Raw genomic sequence first — 18,121 nt, 5'->3', positions numbered from 1 at the left:
GAGCCGAGATCGTGCCATTGCACTCCAGCCTGGGCAACAAGAGTGAAACTCCGTTTAAAAAAAAAAAAAATAGCTTTCTGTATGACTAAAGACACCATAATAAAGTTAAAATGTAATGCTACAGACTGGGAAGAGATAGTTGCCACCCCTGTGATCAGCAGAGGTTTAGAATCATAAGCAAAATATACAAAAAAGAAAAATATATATAATTCAACTGAAAAAATGAGTAAATTATATGAACAAGCAATTTGCTGAAGAGAAAAACCTTAATGCCCCATAAACACAAATATATTGAATCTCACCAGCAATCGGGAACATGCATATTAAAACAAGGTACCATTTTATACCTATCAGATTGGCAAAAATTAAAAAGTGTTGATGAGGAAGTGCAACCACAGGAACTCAGACACTGCTGCTGGGAGTGAAAATGAGTGCAGTCTCTCTGGAGAGCCATTGGCAGCCCTTGCTGCTGCAGGACTTGGCAATCAAGTTCTAAGTGTAGACCCCAGGAGACTGTTGTATGCACAAGGAGACCCTTTTTTCCTTGCAGAAAATGGAAAGAACTTAAATGTCCATCAGGAGAAAACTTGAAGATATACATTTATATAAGCAACTAAATGATTAAACAAGATAAATCTTGAAAACAGGTTGTGGAATAAAAAGTTGTAGAAGGATCTGTGTAGTATGACACCTTCTGTGTGAAGTTTAAACATGATGTTGATGCATGCATACTTATGAAATGAGACAAAAGCATAAAAATGTGGATGGATGAAACAAAAATACAACTTCTGTAGTGCAGTTTGATCTGGGAGCTAGAAGCAGAAGAGAGGGAGTTGAAAGCAAAGAGGGCTTTACCTCTCCCTGTCTTTAAGCGTAAAATATTAAGAATTTTTCCACCTGAGTGGTGACCACACAGTGTTTGTTAAATTATGTTCTATTTTGTCCATATGTTTGAAATGCTTAATATTTAAAATATTAAGAATTGTTCCATCTGGGTGGTGGCTACACAGTGTTTGTTAAATTATCTTCTATTTTGTTTATGTTTATGTTTTTATGTATTACGTATTTTTATCTATTATGTATATGTTTGAAACACTTGGTGGTTTTTAGAAAATTAATTCTTGTGAGGGAAAAATACTGCTCAATCTCCATCTTAAAGTGGGCAATAATTCAGAAAACGTTTAAACTAATTGATGTTTGTCACCCCATGCATTGCAGCTCAGTGTGGCAGGCTGAAGCACTGGACTCAGGCAGACTCTGGGGCAGAGTCTGCCCAATCCAGCTCTGCCACTTTCTAAATGGTAGATTCAGGCAAGCTACTTAATCTTTCTTTGCCTTGGTTTCCTTGATGTGAAATGCTGCATCCATTGCTATTGCTGACATTAGTGCCTACTTCATGCAGTTGTTGCAAGAATATGATGGCTTAACTGTGCGTAAAGCACATGGAAGAGCGAGCACTTTAACTTTATTATTATTATGCCTGAATATGATCTATCATTCAGAGAAACACTAGTTATTTGTTAGATGCAAGGGATTTGGGGGAATGAATAAGCTTCATTTAAAGAAATCATGTAAGTAGATGTTGTTTTTAGTGATGGTTACTTTTCTGCAGTGAGCCAAAAATATCTCTCAGATCTCCAAAATTAACCTGTTGATTTGGAGATGATTCACCCCCCAGTGGCTTCACAAGTATCTGCTTCAGTTAGCTCTGGTAAGTAAAATTATCAAACACTCATTCACTTTTCAGAGCTGGCTGTAAAATCAATATGTAACTGCTGAAATATACAGAATTCCCTCTAAAAATTAAAGCTACATCTATCTTCAAGTCTTGATGAGTATGTTCTATCACATAAGACTGTCCCTTTTGTATTTAAAAAAGTGATGAAATACAACTCTCCTAGGTAGGTGGAGATTCAAATTGAGGCCTTTAATGTTTCAAATAAGTGAGAAATCACAGTCATTAGGGAGCCAAGGGGAATTTTTCGAAGGCAGATGCAGGAAGGCAAAGACTGTAGGCTTTGGTGTCTGGTGAACTTGGGCCCAACTGCAGCTTTGCTACTTACTAGCCACTTAGCTTGCAGTGAATTACTTAAATTGACTGTGCCTCAGTTTCCTTATCTATAAAATGGAACTCACAGTCCCTCTCTTGAGGAATTGTTGTGAGGATCAGATACATGGTATATACCACCTCATGTGCATAATCTGTACTCAGCAGTTGTCCTTATCTCTGACATTATCATTAATTGAGTTACAGATTGCTCAGTGCTGATAGGTGATGGATTGGAGGCTCTAAAACAAGCTGAGATAATGAGCTAAAAGGTTTTACAGCTCCTCCTGCCAATCTCTCTTCTCTTCAAGACCCAGGAATCGGAGTAGGGGAAAGGTCTTCATCTTGAAGACAATTAAATGCTGCTTTTCAAGTGTAATTATTCAATGTAAGGCATTGAAGCGATCTGAAATTGCGTCCTGTTTTGACTGCCATTGCTTTTGTATGTTCTTATTCAGCACCCTTAAAATGTCCAAAAGAGTTGGGAAATTTTGTCATGTTTGGTGCCCCAAAAACACACAAATCCCCATTCCTAGCCTGTGGATGAATGAATCTCTGGGACTGAGCAGCTACCAACTGCAAAGCCAAAGCTCTCTGCCTGTTAGCAGGCCCCAGCCAAAGGCAGGATCTCAGGGGCACCTAAGCCAGAGCTGGAGTCAGGAAAGCTAGTCACATGGCAGAGGGGGTGAAGACTGGTGAACCAGCACTCCTGTTCTGCATTTGGTTGTCTCCGGTAATTCACTCCTTCATCCTTCCAACCTCTGCCCCCGTCCTATTGCACCCAAGCCTGCCTCTCCCTCCCTACCCTAATTTTTAAATAATTCATTCTCTTGATGAAAGAGGAGGGGTAGGCCAGGTGCAGTGGCTCACCCCTGTAATCCCAGCACTTTGGGAGGCCGAGGGGGGCGGATCATGAGGTCAGGAGTTCGAGACCAACCTGGCCAACCTGGTGAAACCCCATCTCTACTAAAAATACAAAAATTATCCAGGCGTGGTGGCACGCACCTGTAATCTCAGCTTACTCGGGAGGCTGAGGCAGGAGAATCGCTTGAACCCGAGAGGCGGAGGTTGCAGTGAGCTGAGATCGTGCCACTGCACTCCAGCCTGGGCAACAGAGCAAGGCTCCGTCTTGCAAAAAAAAAGAAAGAGGAGGGGTGGTTTGATGGTGGACGACAAAGGGGAGAGAGACTCCCAGGAGAGATACAGTGTGGCTCTGACTAAAGTGAATAGAGAATCCACTTTAACCAGCTAAATGGACGTGTTTGCATTTTGAAGGAAGAGCCCACTTATCCCTCAAGATCTCTAGTGGGCTAATTATTTCAGGAAGATTGGTCTTTTCGTCATCTCTTCCTTACTGGAAAGGGACAGGGTTTGCAAGGGAAAATGGGAAGACTAGGGTAGGACAGGTGAGGTTTGAAGTGTCCTGCTAGACAGGCTGGTGTCACCATCTCCACCCAGATGCCCCATGGCTACCTGGAACTCAGGGATGAATTCATCTTCCCTACAGGCTGGCTCCTCCTCCAAGATGTCCATTTCAGCTGGTGGCACCTCTATATCCTTTCACCCTATCTGTCTCTCAAGCTAGAAGAAACAACTCATTGTCATCCTTGACTAATCCCTGAACCCCAGCAGTCACCCATGCTGTTCCTTACTCTGATCTCTCCCTGTCACCCAGAGGACAAGCTAAAGATCAGAAACACGACTAAGCATTTAACTATCTTTCAAATTGCCATGGCTTCCTACTGCCTTCGGGAAATATCTCCAGGCAAGTAAAAGTGTGTGAAATCCATTCTTCAAGTTGTCCCATAGAAATTTTTGAAATGTCGATGGCCCATTTCTTGTTAGATCTGATTAGGTCATTACTTTTCCCTTAAAGTGGGGCTGCGGGAAAGCTCTTGTCAAGAGGAAGGATAATTGTCCACCCTGCATTTTCCTGCTGTTCACATGTGCCTGTATGATTAGCGACTCATCTTCAGTCCTCGGTTTTGTTTCTTTCAGGCATTTTTTGAAATCACTGGGCTATTTTGCAAGGGCTAGTTTAGTTAGAATGAAATAATATCATCAGTGAGTCTGTTTAACCAAGCACACATAAACATATGCTGAAATAAATCAGAACTGCTGAAAGAGAACAAACAAGTGAGGCATAGACTAAGCACCTCTCCCCACCCCATGTGGGGGATCTTTCCTTCATCCCTCAGAATGCCACACAACAGTGGGGCCCAAATCTGTCTGTGTATTAAATATTAGTAAAGCTTAATTTATCTCATTACAAAAAAGGAAACCTAAATAGAGGTTCTAAGAGTTCCATTTTTTTGCACCCCACCAGTGGTGCCTAGTGGAGGCTGCTACCCTTTAAGTCATGGTGTCCCCCATGAGTCCCACAAGCTGCCTGCTTCCTTTGGCAGGTGGTGGAAATTTGGGAGGCCTCAGGTCTTCCCAGAAGCAGGGATAATAAGCTCGGGGTATCTGTCTTCAAGGCAGGTGGCTCCTCTGGAGGGTTGGGAAAGGACCAGACCCAAGAAGTCTTCAAGAATATGCTGCGAAGTTAACCCTGAGTCTGAAAAATCCATTCCCTAACCTTTCTAAATCATCCAAGTTTTACCATGGGTGTCTTTTAAAGTGTTCCCAAATGCCTTTTGTAAGCCTCAGAAGTGCCACCCTCTCTCACGTATGAAAGGAGTTGGACCAATAAAAGGTACTTTTCATGAGCTTCTAAGCTTTGATCAGTTCTCCATGGGAGAGGGGAGGATCAAGGTTTTTTTTTGCTTGTCTCTAACTCAAAGGCCCCACCATCCCTTAAGGCTTTCATTTCATTCTACCTCCTCCAGCTCCGTGTTCTTTCTTTAGAATTCTAGGAATATACAAACAACAGTTTTATACAAGAGATGGAAAATGTTTTCTAGTTTGAATCCACTGGAGATGCAACAACTCAATGAGTCTCTCTGGAAACCACAACTGTATTAGGTTCACATTTCAAAACACTACTTAAAGTTCCTTAATGGTCCTGCCCCCACAGCTACTTAGGGACAACCAAAACCTAAAGCAGAGGCAGTGTCTTCTTGAGGAAGCATTTTATCATTGTCAAGGATATCCCATCCTGCATACTACCACACCTCACCCCTACAGCAAACACCTTCCTCATCATTCACCCACAGAACAGAAAAGGAGACGGGAAGAGGTGGGGAGGCCATCACTCTCACCACTCACTCCTGGCCACTTATCAGTAGTGAAAGATGGAGCATGAGGGACGTGACAGGTTCAGTCAGCTTTTCTGGCTGCATAAACTGAGCAGAAGGATGGTTGCTCATCATGAAAGTTCAAGTTCAGGCCAGACGCTGTGGCTCAACACCTGTAATTCCAGCACTTTGGGAGGCCGAGGCGGGTGGATCACGAGGTCAGGAGTTCGTAGACCAGCCTGGCCAACATGTTGAAACCCCGTCTCTACTAAAAATACAAAAATTAGCCAGGCATGGTGGTGTGCACCTGTAGTCCCAGCTACTCGGGAGGCTGAGACAGGAGAATCGCTTGAATTCAGGAGGCGGAGGTTGCAGTGAGCTGAGATTGTGCCACTGCCCTCCAGCCTGGGCGACAGAACAAGACTCTGTCTCAAAAAAAAGAAAAGAAAAGAAAGTTCAAGTTCAAAGTAGTTTGTGAGCGTGCTCCATCTTAAGGAGGCTTGCTTGAAGTTTTCATTTTTTATTTTTTTTCCGCTAACAATTAAGTGTAACTTAATTGGACTACCAGGAATCTCCCTCTGCCCAGGGCTCTTACCCCATCCCTTGGGCCTTTCCTCCCACCTTCCCTGTCTTTTGGGTCCCCTGCCTTGACAGATGATGCCCATTAAGCACTCCAGATTGTTTTCTTCTGGGAACCATCTTCACTCTTAACTTCTGCTTAACATTTTTAGCTAATTCTCTTCCCTGCCATTATTTTAAGTTATTTACAGAAATGAAGTAATTCTGATGTGTACTGGCTATTACAAATAATTTCCCATTTTATAATTTTGACACAGCTATCCACACTTACATTCAAGTTTTCCACATACTCCTTAGAGAAGTTTCCAAGTCCTGTGAAAAAGAGGGGAGAATAGCTGTCCCCTCACCCTGTCCACTCCCACATCCTGGAGTGATGCTCAGAGCCCCTTTTCTGAGCTGTAGCTGACAGCTCAGAGCCTGTCATCTTTTATAACCATCATTTACTTTATTTTTCCCCAAATTTATTACCTTGTTCTTACCATGCTTTAGCTCTTCTGCCCACTCACCCAGCTTGGTAAAGATCTTCCTGTTGTTTATCACCATTAGCTTGGCATTTCACCATCTGGGAGAGCTTAGTGTTTTCTAGAAACATGGAAACATCACTTGTACTCCGGCTGAACATCATTTATAAAAGCAGCAGCTCAGACTGACCCCAGCAATTTTCCATGCAGTGAAGTTCCCCCCTTAAATTATCTTTTGCTTTCTCTCTCCAAACTAGCTCACTGCCATTGTCACGCCATTCTCCCAACATAGTCCTGGTGTGTTTCCTTTCTTGTAAATGTTCGAAGGGTCCTTATTCTCAGAGACTTCATATTATCTTTGATTGAGCTCTTCTATCAATTTTGGTTTAAGGAAGCCCCCTGTCTTTCTACCAGGATGAATTTGCTATCGCTACATAATCACATTTTTATGTCTATTCTCAGAGATTCTGAAGTACTATAAACAATCCATTACCTTTCATGCCTGGAAAATGGGAACTTTTGTTCAAACATGGTTAAAAGAATTATCCCTGGCCAAAAGAGCTTTCCTAGGGCTTGTATACAGAAAGAGAAGTTTTTACCAAGACCTATCCTCCATCTTTTAGTGTTTCCCCATTAATAAATACGGTCCACTAGTTAGGCCTGTTTCCCAAATATCCCAAGCACACTTGTGGCCTTGACTCCCAAAGCTTAGCTCATGCTCTTTCTCTCAGCCTGCAGTGTTCCTCCTTGGTGGGTCACCAATAGGCACCCTGTGCAGAAGGCTGAGGCAGAAGGATGGTTGAAAGCAAGGCCAAGATTTCCATGTGCAAAAAGTCTTCCAAATGAGACTGCTCCCTCAGTGCCCTCTCTCTCCCTTAAATCATTTGTAACATTATGTATGCATGTTGGAAACAATGGTATCTCCCCAGCTTCCCTATTAATCTCTGAGAGTTGTGAAAGTGTTCTGTTGACCAGTGTCTTGATTTTATTTCTCTCAATTCTATCCCAGTATTTCCTATAATGCATACCAGAGAATGTGATATATATGTCATATACATATATATATATTCATATGTGTATGTATATGTCCAGTAAATTTGAGAAGTGGTGGACTAAACAAAACTATGCAGGTGTCTTTGCTGTAGGACTTCCCAAAGCCTTAATAAGCTACCTGGTATGGCAAACCATCAAAAGCAAACCATGATATATTGTCATTTACAAACTCATTTAACTGACCTCAAGACTTTCTTTCCTGGAGCATCTAACAGGACAAGTGCTCTATAGGATACGTGTTGGAGGACACTGTTATAAATCATGGGTCCTACATTCATCATGTCAGAATCACTTAGGGAGCTTGTGACAATTTGGGGTAGAGTGTGGAAATCTACTTTGTTGTTGTCTTTTCTTAAAGTCTTCCTGGTAATTTTGGCGGTCCATAACATTTGGGTTCCTCTACACGACACTTTTGATCTTTAAAGCTTCAGAGATGCTATCCTGGTGGCCCTCCTGAGCCCTCACTGTAGAAGTTTGTACCCCAAATTACTTGCAGGTAAATAATAAATTCTTATACAAGATAGGTGGCTGGAAGCTTATCAGGGAAACCACCCAGGGACTTTGTGACTTGGGGAAAAATACTGGCCTATATCCATGACTTTAGAAACCACTTCCTAACATCATAGTTGTCCCTACCTACATGCAAATCCACCTTCAGAGCCCATGGACTTTACCCCAACTATTCTCACTCATGCCAATGTGGGCTGTTTCACATGTTTCTGTATTTTGATTCATTGTCTATATCTGGCCTCATTGCAGGATCATATTCAGAGCAAGACCCAACTGAATACTTTTCTCGGGATTTCCTCATAGCACTTGCTACATAGCCAAACTAAGAGTAAATGCTCAATAATTGCAGAGAAAACAAGGGACAAAGGGGACCTTGGTCTAAAAGGGACAAAAGGTTGGCTCTAGAATTAAAAAACAGGTAGAGCAGATGGTAAATGTGGCAAGATGGGTAGGTACTCAGCTTCCCCTGCTGAGATAGGAGCTTCTTAAATGGTATAATCTTCCTCCACTCTTAAGTTGTATCTTTGTTACTTCTGGTTCTTCATATGATAAATATACATCACTAGTGGTTCAGAAATAGATGACCAATTTGTATGGAACATTTCCAATTTTAGCAATGAAAGTCCACTGCCTGGGAAAGCCCTCCTTGCTGGAAAACTGGACATTTGGTCACTCAGGAGGCAAAAATAGTTCCCTAATCAAAGAAAATGAAGACTGCTACATCTCATTCTACCCACCTGAATTCATTTCCTATTGCTGCTGTAACAAATTACCACAAATTTAGTGGCTTAAGACACCAATTTATCATTTTATATTTCTGGAGATCAGAAGTCCGAAATGGATTTTACAGCACTAAAATCCAGGTGCTGGCAGGAGCTCCGTTTTGTTTTTTTCCTGGAGGCTCCAGGGGACGATCCCCTCCCTGGCCATCTCCAGCTTCTACAGGACACATTCCTTGGTTCTGACTTCTCCATCCATCTTCAGAGCCAGCCACCATGTCACTCCAACCTCTGTTTTCATCATCACATCTCTTTCTCTAACTCACTCTCCCACTTCCCTCTTTTACTCTCAACTTCATCATGTCTGCAAATTCCCTTTTCCAAGTAAGGCAGCATATCCAGTGGTTCCAGGGATGAGGATGTGGATATCTCTGGGGGTCATTATTCTGCCTACCATACCCACTTCTCTCTGGGAGTTGATAGAACACCTTAATGTATTAAATAAATATTTTTAAAATCTCACAGAAAATAAGCTATTTCACTTTGCTTAATCAGTGTTTTTTAAATTTATGTAATCAAGAAATTCTTCTTTTCTTTCCAAGGAACACTTCTTAACATTTCATGGAAGGCTGCTGCTCTTGCAGAAGAGTAGGATTCAGAATGGTAGATGGGCAGACTGCAAGAATCCAGAGACATTCCACAACATGTGCAGAGTTTTGAGGGAACTCAGTTATAGATCCAAATTCCTCTTGACAACTTCAATACATATTCTTTGTACATACTAATATACAAACTCATCTGCCTAAGAAGAAACCTAAAGTCAAAGCATGGTGGATCTCCCTTTCTTCCACTGCTGTAGCCTCGACCTCCTGGGCTCAAGCAATCCTCCTATCTTAGCCTCCTGAGTAGCTGAGACCACAGGTGCATGCCTGGCTAATTTTTCACTGTATTTTATTTTATTTTATTTTATTTTTATTGAGACAGAGTCTCACTCTGTCACACAGGCTGGAGTGCAGTGGCATGATCACAGCTCACTGCAGCCTCAACCTCCTGGGCTCAAGCCATCCTCCCACCTCAGCCTCTCAAGTAGCTGAGACTACAGGTGCATGGCACCACACCCAGCTAATTTTTGTATTTTTCCTAGAGACAGGGTTTTGCCATGTTGCCCAGGATGGTCTCAAACTCCTAGGCTCAAGCGATCTACCTACCTCAGCCTCCCAAAGTGCTGGGATTACAGGGTGTGGTGGCCAAGAAAAAAATTTTAATTGAACATTTTGCCCTGGGGGTACAAAACCTCCTGGCAAACAAAGAGTTGATGTGAAATTCACATTGCCAATGATGACTCTTTTGATAAGACACCGTAACTCACCCCTGCCCGTCTTATTTAGAGGTGCATTTCCAATAAAACTTCATTTCTTAATGTTTAGTAAGTAGTTATCAAAATTTTGATATTTTATATTATACCTAAAATAATTAAAATGATAATTCGCTCCAAAGGAAAATTTTTAATTTTTGCTTAGAGATTTATGGTCCCTGGAATCTTCTTTTAATTTAAATTTAAATTCATATGCATCCTTTGGTTGTAGAGAATTATGATGGATTGATAAATATTTTCAAGCAAAGCACATACATGAAGTTAAAGTGCTGTGGGTGAAGCAGAATAGAGATACAATTTCAAGAAGAAAAATGTAACATTTCTAATTTTTAAAGAAGACCTTGTTCATGTCATTTTTAAAGTGTACAATAATGGGTTTTATGTAACAATGGTACTTACGTTACATTGGACACATTTAAAAGAATGATTTAACAGGTTAATTTGAAAATGTCACTATTTACATTATCTAGAAATTATATATTTCCTAACTATTTAATCTTAACATGAAAAATACTTGCTGACAAGTTTTAAAATATTCAAGGAGGTACACAGTTTTTCAAATTTCTTACAGGGGCCAGGCACAGTGTACATTCCTGTAGTCCCAGCTACTTGGGAAGCTGAGACAGGAGGATAGCTTGAGCCCTGGAGTTCAAGGCCAGCTTTGAGGCCACCATAGCGAGACCCTCATCTCAAAAAACAAAATAAAATAAATGTTGATAAATTGAATTAATTATTATTATTATTTTTAGACACCCTTGCTCTGTTGATCAGGCCAGAGTGCAGTGGTGCAATCTCAGCTCACTGCAACCTCTGCCTCCTGGGTTCAAGCAATTCTCGTGTTTCAGCCTCCCAAGTAGCTGGGCCTACAGATGCACGCCATCATGCCTGGCTAATTTTTGTATTTTTAATAGAGATGGTGTTTAGCCATGTTGGCCAGGGTGGTCTCGAACTCCTGACCTCAACTGATCCACCCGCCTCAGCCTCCCAAAATGGTGGGATTACAGGCATGAGCCACAGCACCCAGCCAATTAATTATTTTTAAAATAAATCTTATGGGGATATGTGAGCTCTGACAACTGGTCCAGAGCAGAATAGAGGAAATGCTGGCAGTACAAACAGCAGGGTATGGAATCAGGCCAGCAGGAAAGCCTCGGGAAAATGCCCACTTAACCCAGCCCAAAGGGTTAAACAGCCCCTGGCACAGAACCAGCACTCCCTTCACTCAGCCGACACCTGCCGTGTGTGGCCAGTGTGCCAGGCATTGGGGGTAATCGGGCTTAGACATGAGTCCCTGCCCTCAGGCACCAACCTGCCACTGGACGCATATGTAGTTGACCTGCTGCTTCCGTGTAAATGCATGTTGGCTGCATTTCTAGAGAGTCTAAAGACTTATTCTTGGGCAGTTTTTAGAAGCTGTGACTACAAAGCCATGACTCATTTTTTTATATTCTAGAATGGATCCATCTACATTCCACTATTCCTATTAGAATAGTCACCTGAGGAGGCATATACTTATTTCAGCGACAGGGCAATTACTCCAAAGTCTTTAAGCTTCCTCTGTGGAATTGACTTCAAAGCATACAGTGCAATCTTCTGAATATGCTTAATGCTTGTAAATATTTGCCTTTGGAGAACAACTTTGATTTTGCAGAGAACAAAAGCTATTCACACAAAGCTCTAGTGGTCATGGTAGATGATGAGACTGGGGAGGAATATCATTTGCCTCAAACTCTGGAATAGCATCAGTCAGGATGTCGGAGCTTTCTCATAGTAAAGAAGAGTCAGGAGAGATTGTTCATTCCTTTTATGTTCTGCACAATGAATGTTTATTCCTCTTAGCACTGAGGCAGAAGGGAAAAGCCTGGCCATGTCAGGGTCACCTGGGTGTGAAGTTGCTTAAAGAGTCTATGGTCTCAGACTTTGGAAGAGAGCTTGCTGGGGCTGTGGAAGGCCCCTGGTGCTCGCTGCTTTAGTTCTGCCGACCCAGAAGGAGCAGAGAGGGAGGGACCAGACAAGGACAACAGAAGCCAGGGCATGTGGCCGTCGCTCTGTCTGCTCTGCCTATCCAGTGCTCCTGTGTGGACACAAAGCACTGGACAAAAGCTCTTGGGATTCTCCAGGACCCTCAATTCTCAAAAGGAATATTGGTTTTTCTTAGTATCAGTTTGGTGTACACTGTATTTTACTACTTTCTTATTCTTCTGCATTTCTCTGGTATTTTACTCAACAGCACCATTCCCTATGCTCAGAACGAGCTAGGTGCTGTGGGAGACATTGCCTCTGTCCTTGGGCAGTTTGAATCTCCTTGGGAAGATAAGAACAATATACATACATACTGTAGAGTGAGGATAGCCAGTGGGTTTCATTTCAGATGTCAGCTCCAGCTAATTGGTGGCCTTGTAGAGTATTTCATCAAATCAAAACACCAGCAATTGTAAGATGCCATTTTATGTGTTCTTAAGAAAAAAAAAATGCTATAAATTAAATTATGAACCATTTCTTTCTTATTAGTTAGAATTTTTATTTATACTTATTGAAAGAGGCTTTTTAGACTTCTTTGCATATAATATTGTGGATTTTTTTAAACATATATTGCTCTCATTCATTCATAAAGTAGAAAATAACAGCAAAATAAATTGGGTCTGGTTTTCCTAAGCTGCTTCACATTCAGAGTACTACTCATCTCTAGCATCTTTGATTTGGAGTTACTGTTGTCTGTGTTCCCACAGTACAACTCTATGCCATCAAGAGTATTCAGGAGGCAACATTTCTTACAAAAATTTCTCTTGACTTTCTCCCAAATCTCTGACAACTTTTGTGTAAATTGATGTGCACACAGATAATAACAACCACAGGACAACAGCTACCTGGCAACAGTAACTGAAAGACCCATCCAATTTTCAATATTTCAAAAGCAAAAGAATACCTCTTAGACCCAATGATATGTGGGTTCTGAGACTCAGTCAAAATGACTGTTATGATCAAATATCCATGTCTGCCCTGGGAATGGGGTTGATAATGGGGCTACATTCTTGCCATTAAGCAATAATTTGCTCCTGTATAGTTTGCAAAGCTGAATGGTTTCCAGTGTGACAGCAGTGGTAGAGTGTTCTCTGTGAGCTAGTAGAATCAGGAAGGGTTTATGAATGAAGTAGGTTTAACAAGGTAAGATTTGGCCTGGATAAGAGGAGATGACCTCCAGCAGAGGAAAGAGCATAAGCACAGTTTAGAGGATTCAAAAGGGTAAACAAAGCATATCATGTGGAGAGGAAACTGGGGGAACCAGGCTGGGGTGGGGTTTAGTTAGGGAGCGAGGGGATATAAAGACATGCGTTTTTGCTCTGAGAACATAAGTGCAAGTTAGTGTGTTTTACTTGTGGAAAAGTAATAGACGGTTCTTATATTTCTAAAACTTTTATATATTTTTTTTTACCATAGGTCCTGATGTTTTTAGTTCAAAGAGTCTTGCGCTTCAAGCCCAGAAGAAGATTCTGAGCAAAATAGCCAGCAAAACTGTGGCCAACATGTTGATTGATGACACCAGCAGCGAGATCTTTGATGAGCTCTACAAAGTCACCAAAGAGCACACACACAACAAGAAGGAAGCCCACAAGATCATGAAAGACTTAATCAAGGTGGCGATCAAAATTGGAATCCTCTACCGGAACAACCAGTTTAGCCAAGAGGAGCTTGTTATTGTGGAAAAGTTCCGGAAGAAGCTGAACCAGACCGCCATGACAATCGTCAGCTTCTATGAGGTGGAATACACCTTTGATAGGAACGTGCTCTCCAATCTCCTGCATGAGTGCAAGGACCTGGTGCATGAACTGGTGCAGCGGCACCTGACGCCCAGGACCCACGGGCGCATCAACCACGTCTTTAACCACTTTGCCGATGTGGAGTTCCTCTCCACCCTCTATAGTCTGGATGGAGACTGTAGGCCCAACCTCAAGAGGATTTGTGAAGGAATCAATAAGTTGCTAGATGAGAAAGTCCTTTAAACGCCTTCCCTCCTACTGGACTTTGCTGCTTTAAAGTTATAGCACTCAACCATGCTCTGGGTGAGAATCAAGAACATAAGCAGAAACCCTTGTCAAAGATGTCCATGTTCTGTTCTGTTCATCCCTCTGATGCTGATTCTGATGCTGAACTGAGCTCAGGTGTGTTTTTCTTCCAAGCTTTCTAGCAAGGTTTCTACTTAAAATCACCTGTGTGCAAGCCCAAAGGACATTTCATCTATTCCAAGCAGAAAGGCTGTTTTGTTCATTACAGTGAGTGCTGTTCATCTCATGGAGTGGGAGGAGCACTAAACCAGGAGACAGAGGACATGGATTTGGTTTCCAGCTTAACCAGTTAGGACTCTGTCCTCTGCATTCTGGAACCATGATGCCTGCCTACCTGCCTCACAGGGCTGTTGTGAGGACCAGATGAGATGATGTATGTTCATACTTTTGGAATCTCTAATTTAAGGTCTTAATATTTTGTCTTCTGAGCGTGAGGGAATAAACCTGGATGTAGACTATTAAGCAGCATAGGAGAAAAGAACAATAGAATCTAATGGACTGGGTTTGCAATCTGTCTCTAAATGCACTGCTTCAGACAAAGTGAAATCCAAAGGTGTGAAAAAGTATAGCTGCAAATTGGAAAAATGTGTTTCAAGAGTCGTCTTTTTGGCCAGGCGTGGTGGCTCACACCTGTAATCCCAGCACTTTGGGAGGCCAAGGCAGGCAGATTGCCTGAGGTCTGGAGTTCGAGATCAGCCTGGCCAACATGATGAAACCCCATCTCTACTAAAATTACAAAAATTAGCCAGGCGTGGTGGTGCACGCCTATAATCCCAGCTACTCAGGAGGCTGAGGCAGGAGAATTGTTTGAACCCAGGAGATGGAGGCTGCAGTGAGCTGAGATCATGCCACTGTACTCCAGCCTGGCCAACAGAGCAAGACTCTGTCTCTAAAAAAATAATAATAATAATTTTTTTAAAAAAGAGGTGTTTTTGAGGTCTTAGATGTTCAGGTGTATGATCCTGCAGAGAGAAACTTTCCATGGGGGGATGGGGAGAGAGAGTTTTCCATCCACAACACAGAAACAGAGAAGCACTGTGCTCCCTCTGCAGGACCAGCCTTCCCTTATCTAAGGGGCATGGAGCTCAGGGAGGCTTTATTCCATATGCACGGGAGAATCAGGCAGAATGGACCCCTACCCATCTTTCTTGGCCTTTCACAGTCATTTCGTGCTGTTTTCTCTGGTTCATTAATAAATTGAAACTGCCCTCCAAACAAGAGATCTTAGAGTTGTGATTCAAAATAAAATTCCTTGGAGTTAAATACAGTGTTAAGAAGAGCAGGATTCAAAGGAAGAAGAAAATGAAGAGCAAGAGTTCTGCACTTGAACCCCAAGGGGAGGTAGATTCGGGGAGCACAAGTGGGTAGATCTGTGAGATGGTCAATGGGGAGCTAGCCCACAGACAAAAACCACCTTCTCCAAATGTCACAGCCTTGCTTTCACAGTGCAGCTTCTGACATCTTTTCATCATAGTCTTAACCAACGTCAGAACAATGTACTTCCTTTCAACACTGTGCCACATTAAGAGACTTGCTCCTCTTGCCTTTCCTCCCATCCTCCTCTGCTTCTCTTCTAATGATAATGTAAAAATACCATACTAGCACAGCCCTGTGGTTCATCCCACCCCACGGTCTATCTCCAGCAGGAGCATCAAGAGATGGTTTGTGGGGAGGTGTGAAACAATGTCCACTGAGCCTCGCTGGTCATTCAGCCTCAGCTGGCTCTCATGTCAACATCATAGCAAACCATCTAGTTACTTTCTTCAGCCACACAGCCAGAATTAGTTCATAGGAAGGCCAAACATGGCCTAGCCCTCTACTCAAACCCAAGGGCTGAACAATGATGCCCTGTGCACGCCTGGGCTGGGGAGATGGCTGGTCATTTGGCACTGCTGGTGGGAACTACAGGCAGTTGGCTCCCCTTCCTTCCCACCTGCCTGTAAGGCAGTGGTGGATTTTCTCATGCAGTCTTCAAGGTTTGCCTTGATGTATTTATCTGACCAAAGACTGTTTTCTTGTTCGAGAGATGGTTCTAGAAGTAGGTTCACTGTTCACTAAGTGGACCATTACAGAGAACTCAGACCCAAGAGGAATGAGTGAACCTGTCTTCTGTCCATGTGAGATACAGTGGACACAGGGGAAGAAGGCAGGATCCCCAGCTAAAGAAGGTGATGGGTTCTCTCCTGGCTCTGCAGGCCACAGCACAACAATGGTGTAGGAGGAAGGCTGAGTTGGGTTCTGACAGCCCGCAAGTCTCTAAGGAAACTGGGTCCTTTCTGCTTTGGTCAAGGAAGGATCAGCACCTCCACCAGTGAATCTCACCAAGTGCAATGGCAGAGTGTGGACCAAAACATTTTCTATTACCTTAGGCTCTCTGCTGAGGGAGCCAGTGGGCTATCTACCCAAGACCCCCAGACTTAGCAGCAGCAACCAGTGGGGAGCTGGGCTAGCTGGGCACAAGAACTCCTCTAAAAATAAAAAGCCAAAACCAATCCCATGTGCACATTTCAAACATACGATTTGCATGTAAATCAAGTGATTCTTGAGTCTCATCAAGCAGCTGAAAGGCCTACAAATTTCAAATATTTTACATAACAATCTAGTGACCAAAGCTAGCATCTCATTATACAGTCCTATTGGTTTATCCTAAGTACTCTAACCACATCACCTGGTGGCCCTGAAAGACTGTTTTGGCTGAAAAAAATGTGACAGAGGCCAGCAGATGCGTTGGAAAGCAGGACTCTAGATGTGCATTTGTGCTCAGAGCTCTGTACAAAATTCTCAATATGAGAACCCACAAAAGCAGAGTTAGAATAGCTACATTTTTAGGTCCCCAATAACAAACATATCATTTTGCAAAGTGATGGGAAAGTAATTTCAAAAGAAGCAATGGTACAAGATGGCTCAATTGATTTAGCCCCACACAGACTTCAGACAGCAATGCCTGATTCAGCAAACCAAGTAGGGGCGTGACATTCTTTAAGGCTGAGGAGTGGCAGGCGCAGCTTGCATCAGTCATCTGGAAACATCACTGGGTCTTCAACCATCCCTGAACACTCAGCTCTGTCCCCACAGGAGGACACCAGGGACTTGTGCTGAAATCCTCATCAAGCCGTTTTGTGCATGTCCTTCCTCATGTATCTGAGCCCTGCAGAAACACATTCCCTGCCAGCTGCCACCTGCCATGTGTCTGTACCACTCTTCTCTGTGTTTGCATCTGTGGGTCTTGACACCCTCAGTAACTCCAGGTCTTTGCTCAGTGACAAAATGAAAAGACTTCTCCATCTGTGCTTCTTCAAACTCTCATCTCTCCCATCTGTACATTTTATAGAATCAAATCAGTACATTCATTGGCTGCTCCAATGCACTTATTGCATCCATTTATATTTTAAAAAAGAAAAGAGCTCGAATCAGGCCTATGTGCCCTCTGCCCCAATATCTTTTTTTAATTTTTTTACTTTTTAGAGATAAGGTCTTCCTCTGTCACCCACGTTGGAGTGCAGTGGCATGATCACAGCTCACTGAAGCCTCAAACTCCTGGGCACAAGCAATCCTCCTGCCTAAACTTCCCGAGTAGCTGGGACTACAGGTGTGCACCACCATGCCCGGCTAATTTTTTTTTTTTTTTTTGGTAGAGATGGGGGTCTCACTATGTTGCCCAAGGTGGTCTCCGACTCCTAGTCTTAAGCAATCCTCCCACTTCATCCTCCCAAAGAGCTGAGATTACAGATGTGAGTGAGCCAACTGTGCCCAGCCTTGCCCCAATATTTTTAGGACTTTTCTCTTTTTTTAATTCAACATGATCCCAGAGGTCAAGACTGAAACCAATCAGTGAAAATTCAACTTTAGCTGTGAAAACATTGCACTAACAGGAGCTATCCAACAATGGACCAGAATGTTGACAATAAAGTTATGAATCAGATGGCCTTCGAGAAGAGGGTTGCCAAGGCCCTCCCAACTGGCAGTTAAATGGTCAACTGGATTTTGCTTGTTTAATCTGACCCTGCTACATGAGCCACAGCCCAAGCTGGGCCCAGCTCATGCTCTTTCTTTAGAGGGAGGTCTTGCTTGTTGGCAAGGGCAGGTGAAGGGGAGAGAGAATCTTCCACAACACTATTCCTCAAAATAGCATCTATG

General features: G+C 42.8%; 1 protein-coding gene across 1 annotated transcript in view; it reads left to right on the top strand.

Moving 5' to 3' along the window:
- The window catches only part of TNFAIP8L3 (TNF alpha induced protein 8 like 3), a 38,498-nt gene extending 22,743 nt beyond the window's left edge, over positions 1 to 15,755 (top strand). The window contains exon 2 of the mRNA XM_024232254.2: positions 13,359 to 15,755. Within this exon, the coding sequence (XP_024088022.1) occupies positions 13,359 to 13,921 (563 nt within the window). The 3' untranslated portion in view covers positions 13,922 to 15,755. The remainder of the gene's footprint in view (positions 1 to 13,358) is intronic.
- The last annotated feature ends 2,366 nt before the right edge of the window (positions 15,756 to 18,121 follow it).

Source organism: Pongo abelii, chromosome 16 (assembly GCF_028885655.2).
Source record: "Pongo abelii isolate AG06213 chromosome 16, NHGRI_mPonAbe1-v2.0_pri, whole genome shotgun sequence".
Lineage (NCBI taxonomy): Eukaryota > Metazoa > Chordata > Mammalia > Primates > Hominidae > Pongo > Pongo abelii.
The sequence above is the reverse complement of the archived record's forward strand: the minus strand, read 5'-3'. Positions and strand labels throughout refer to the sequence as shown.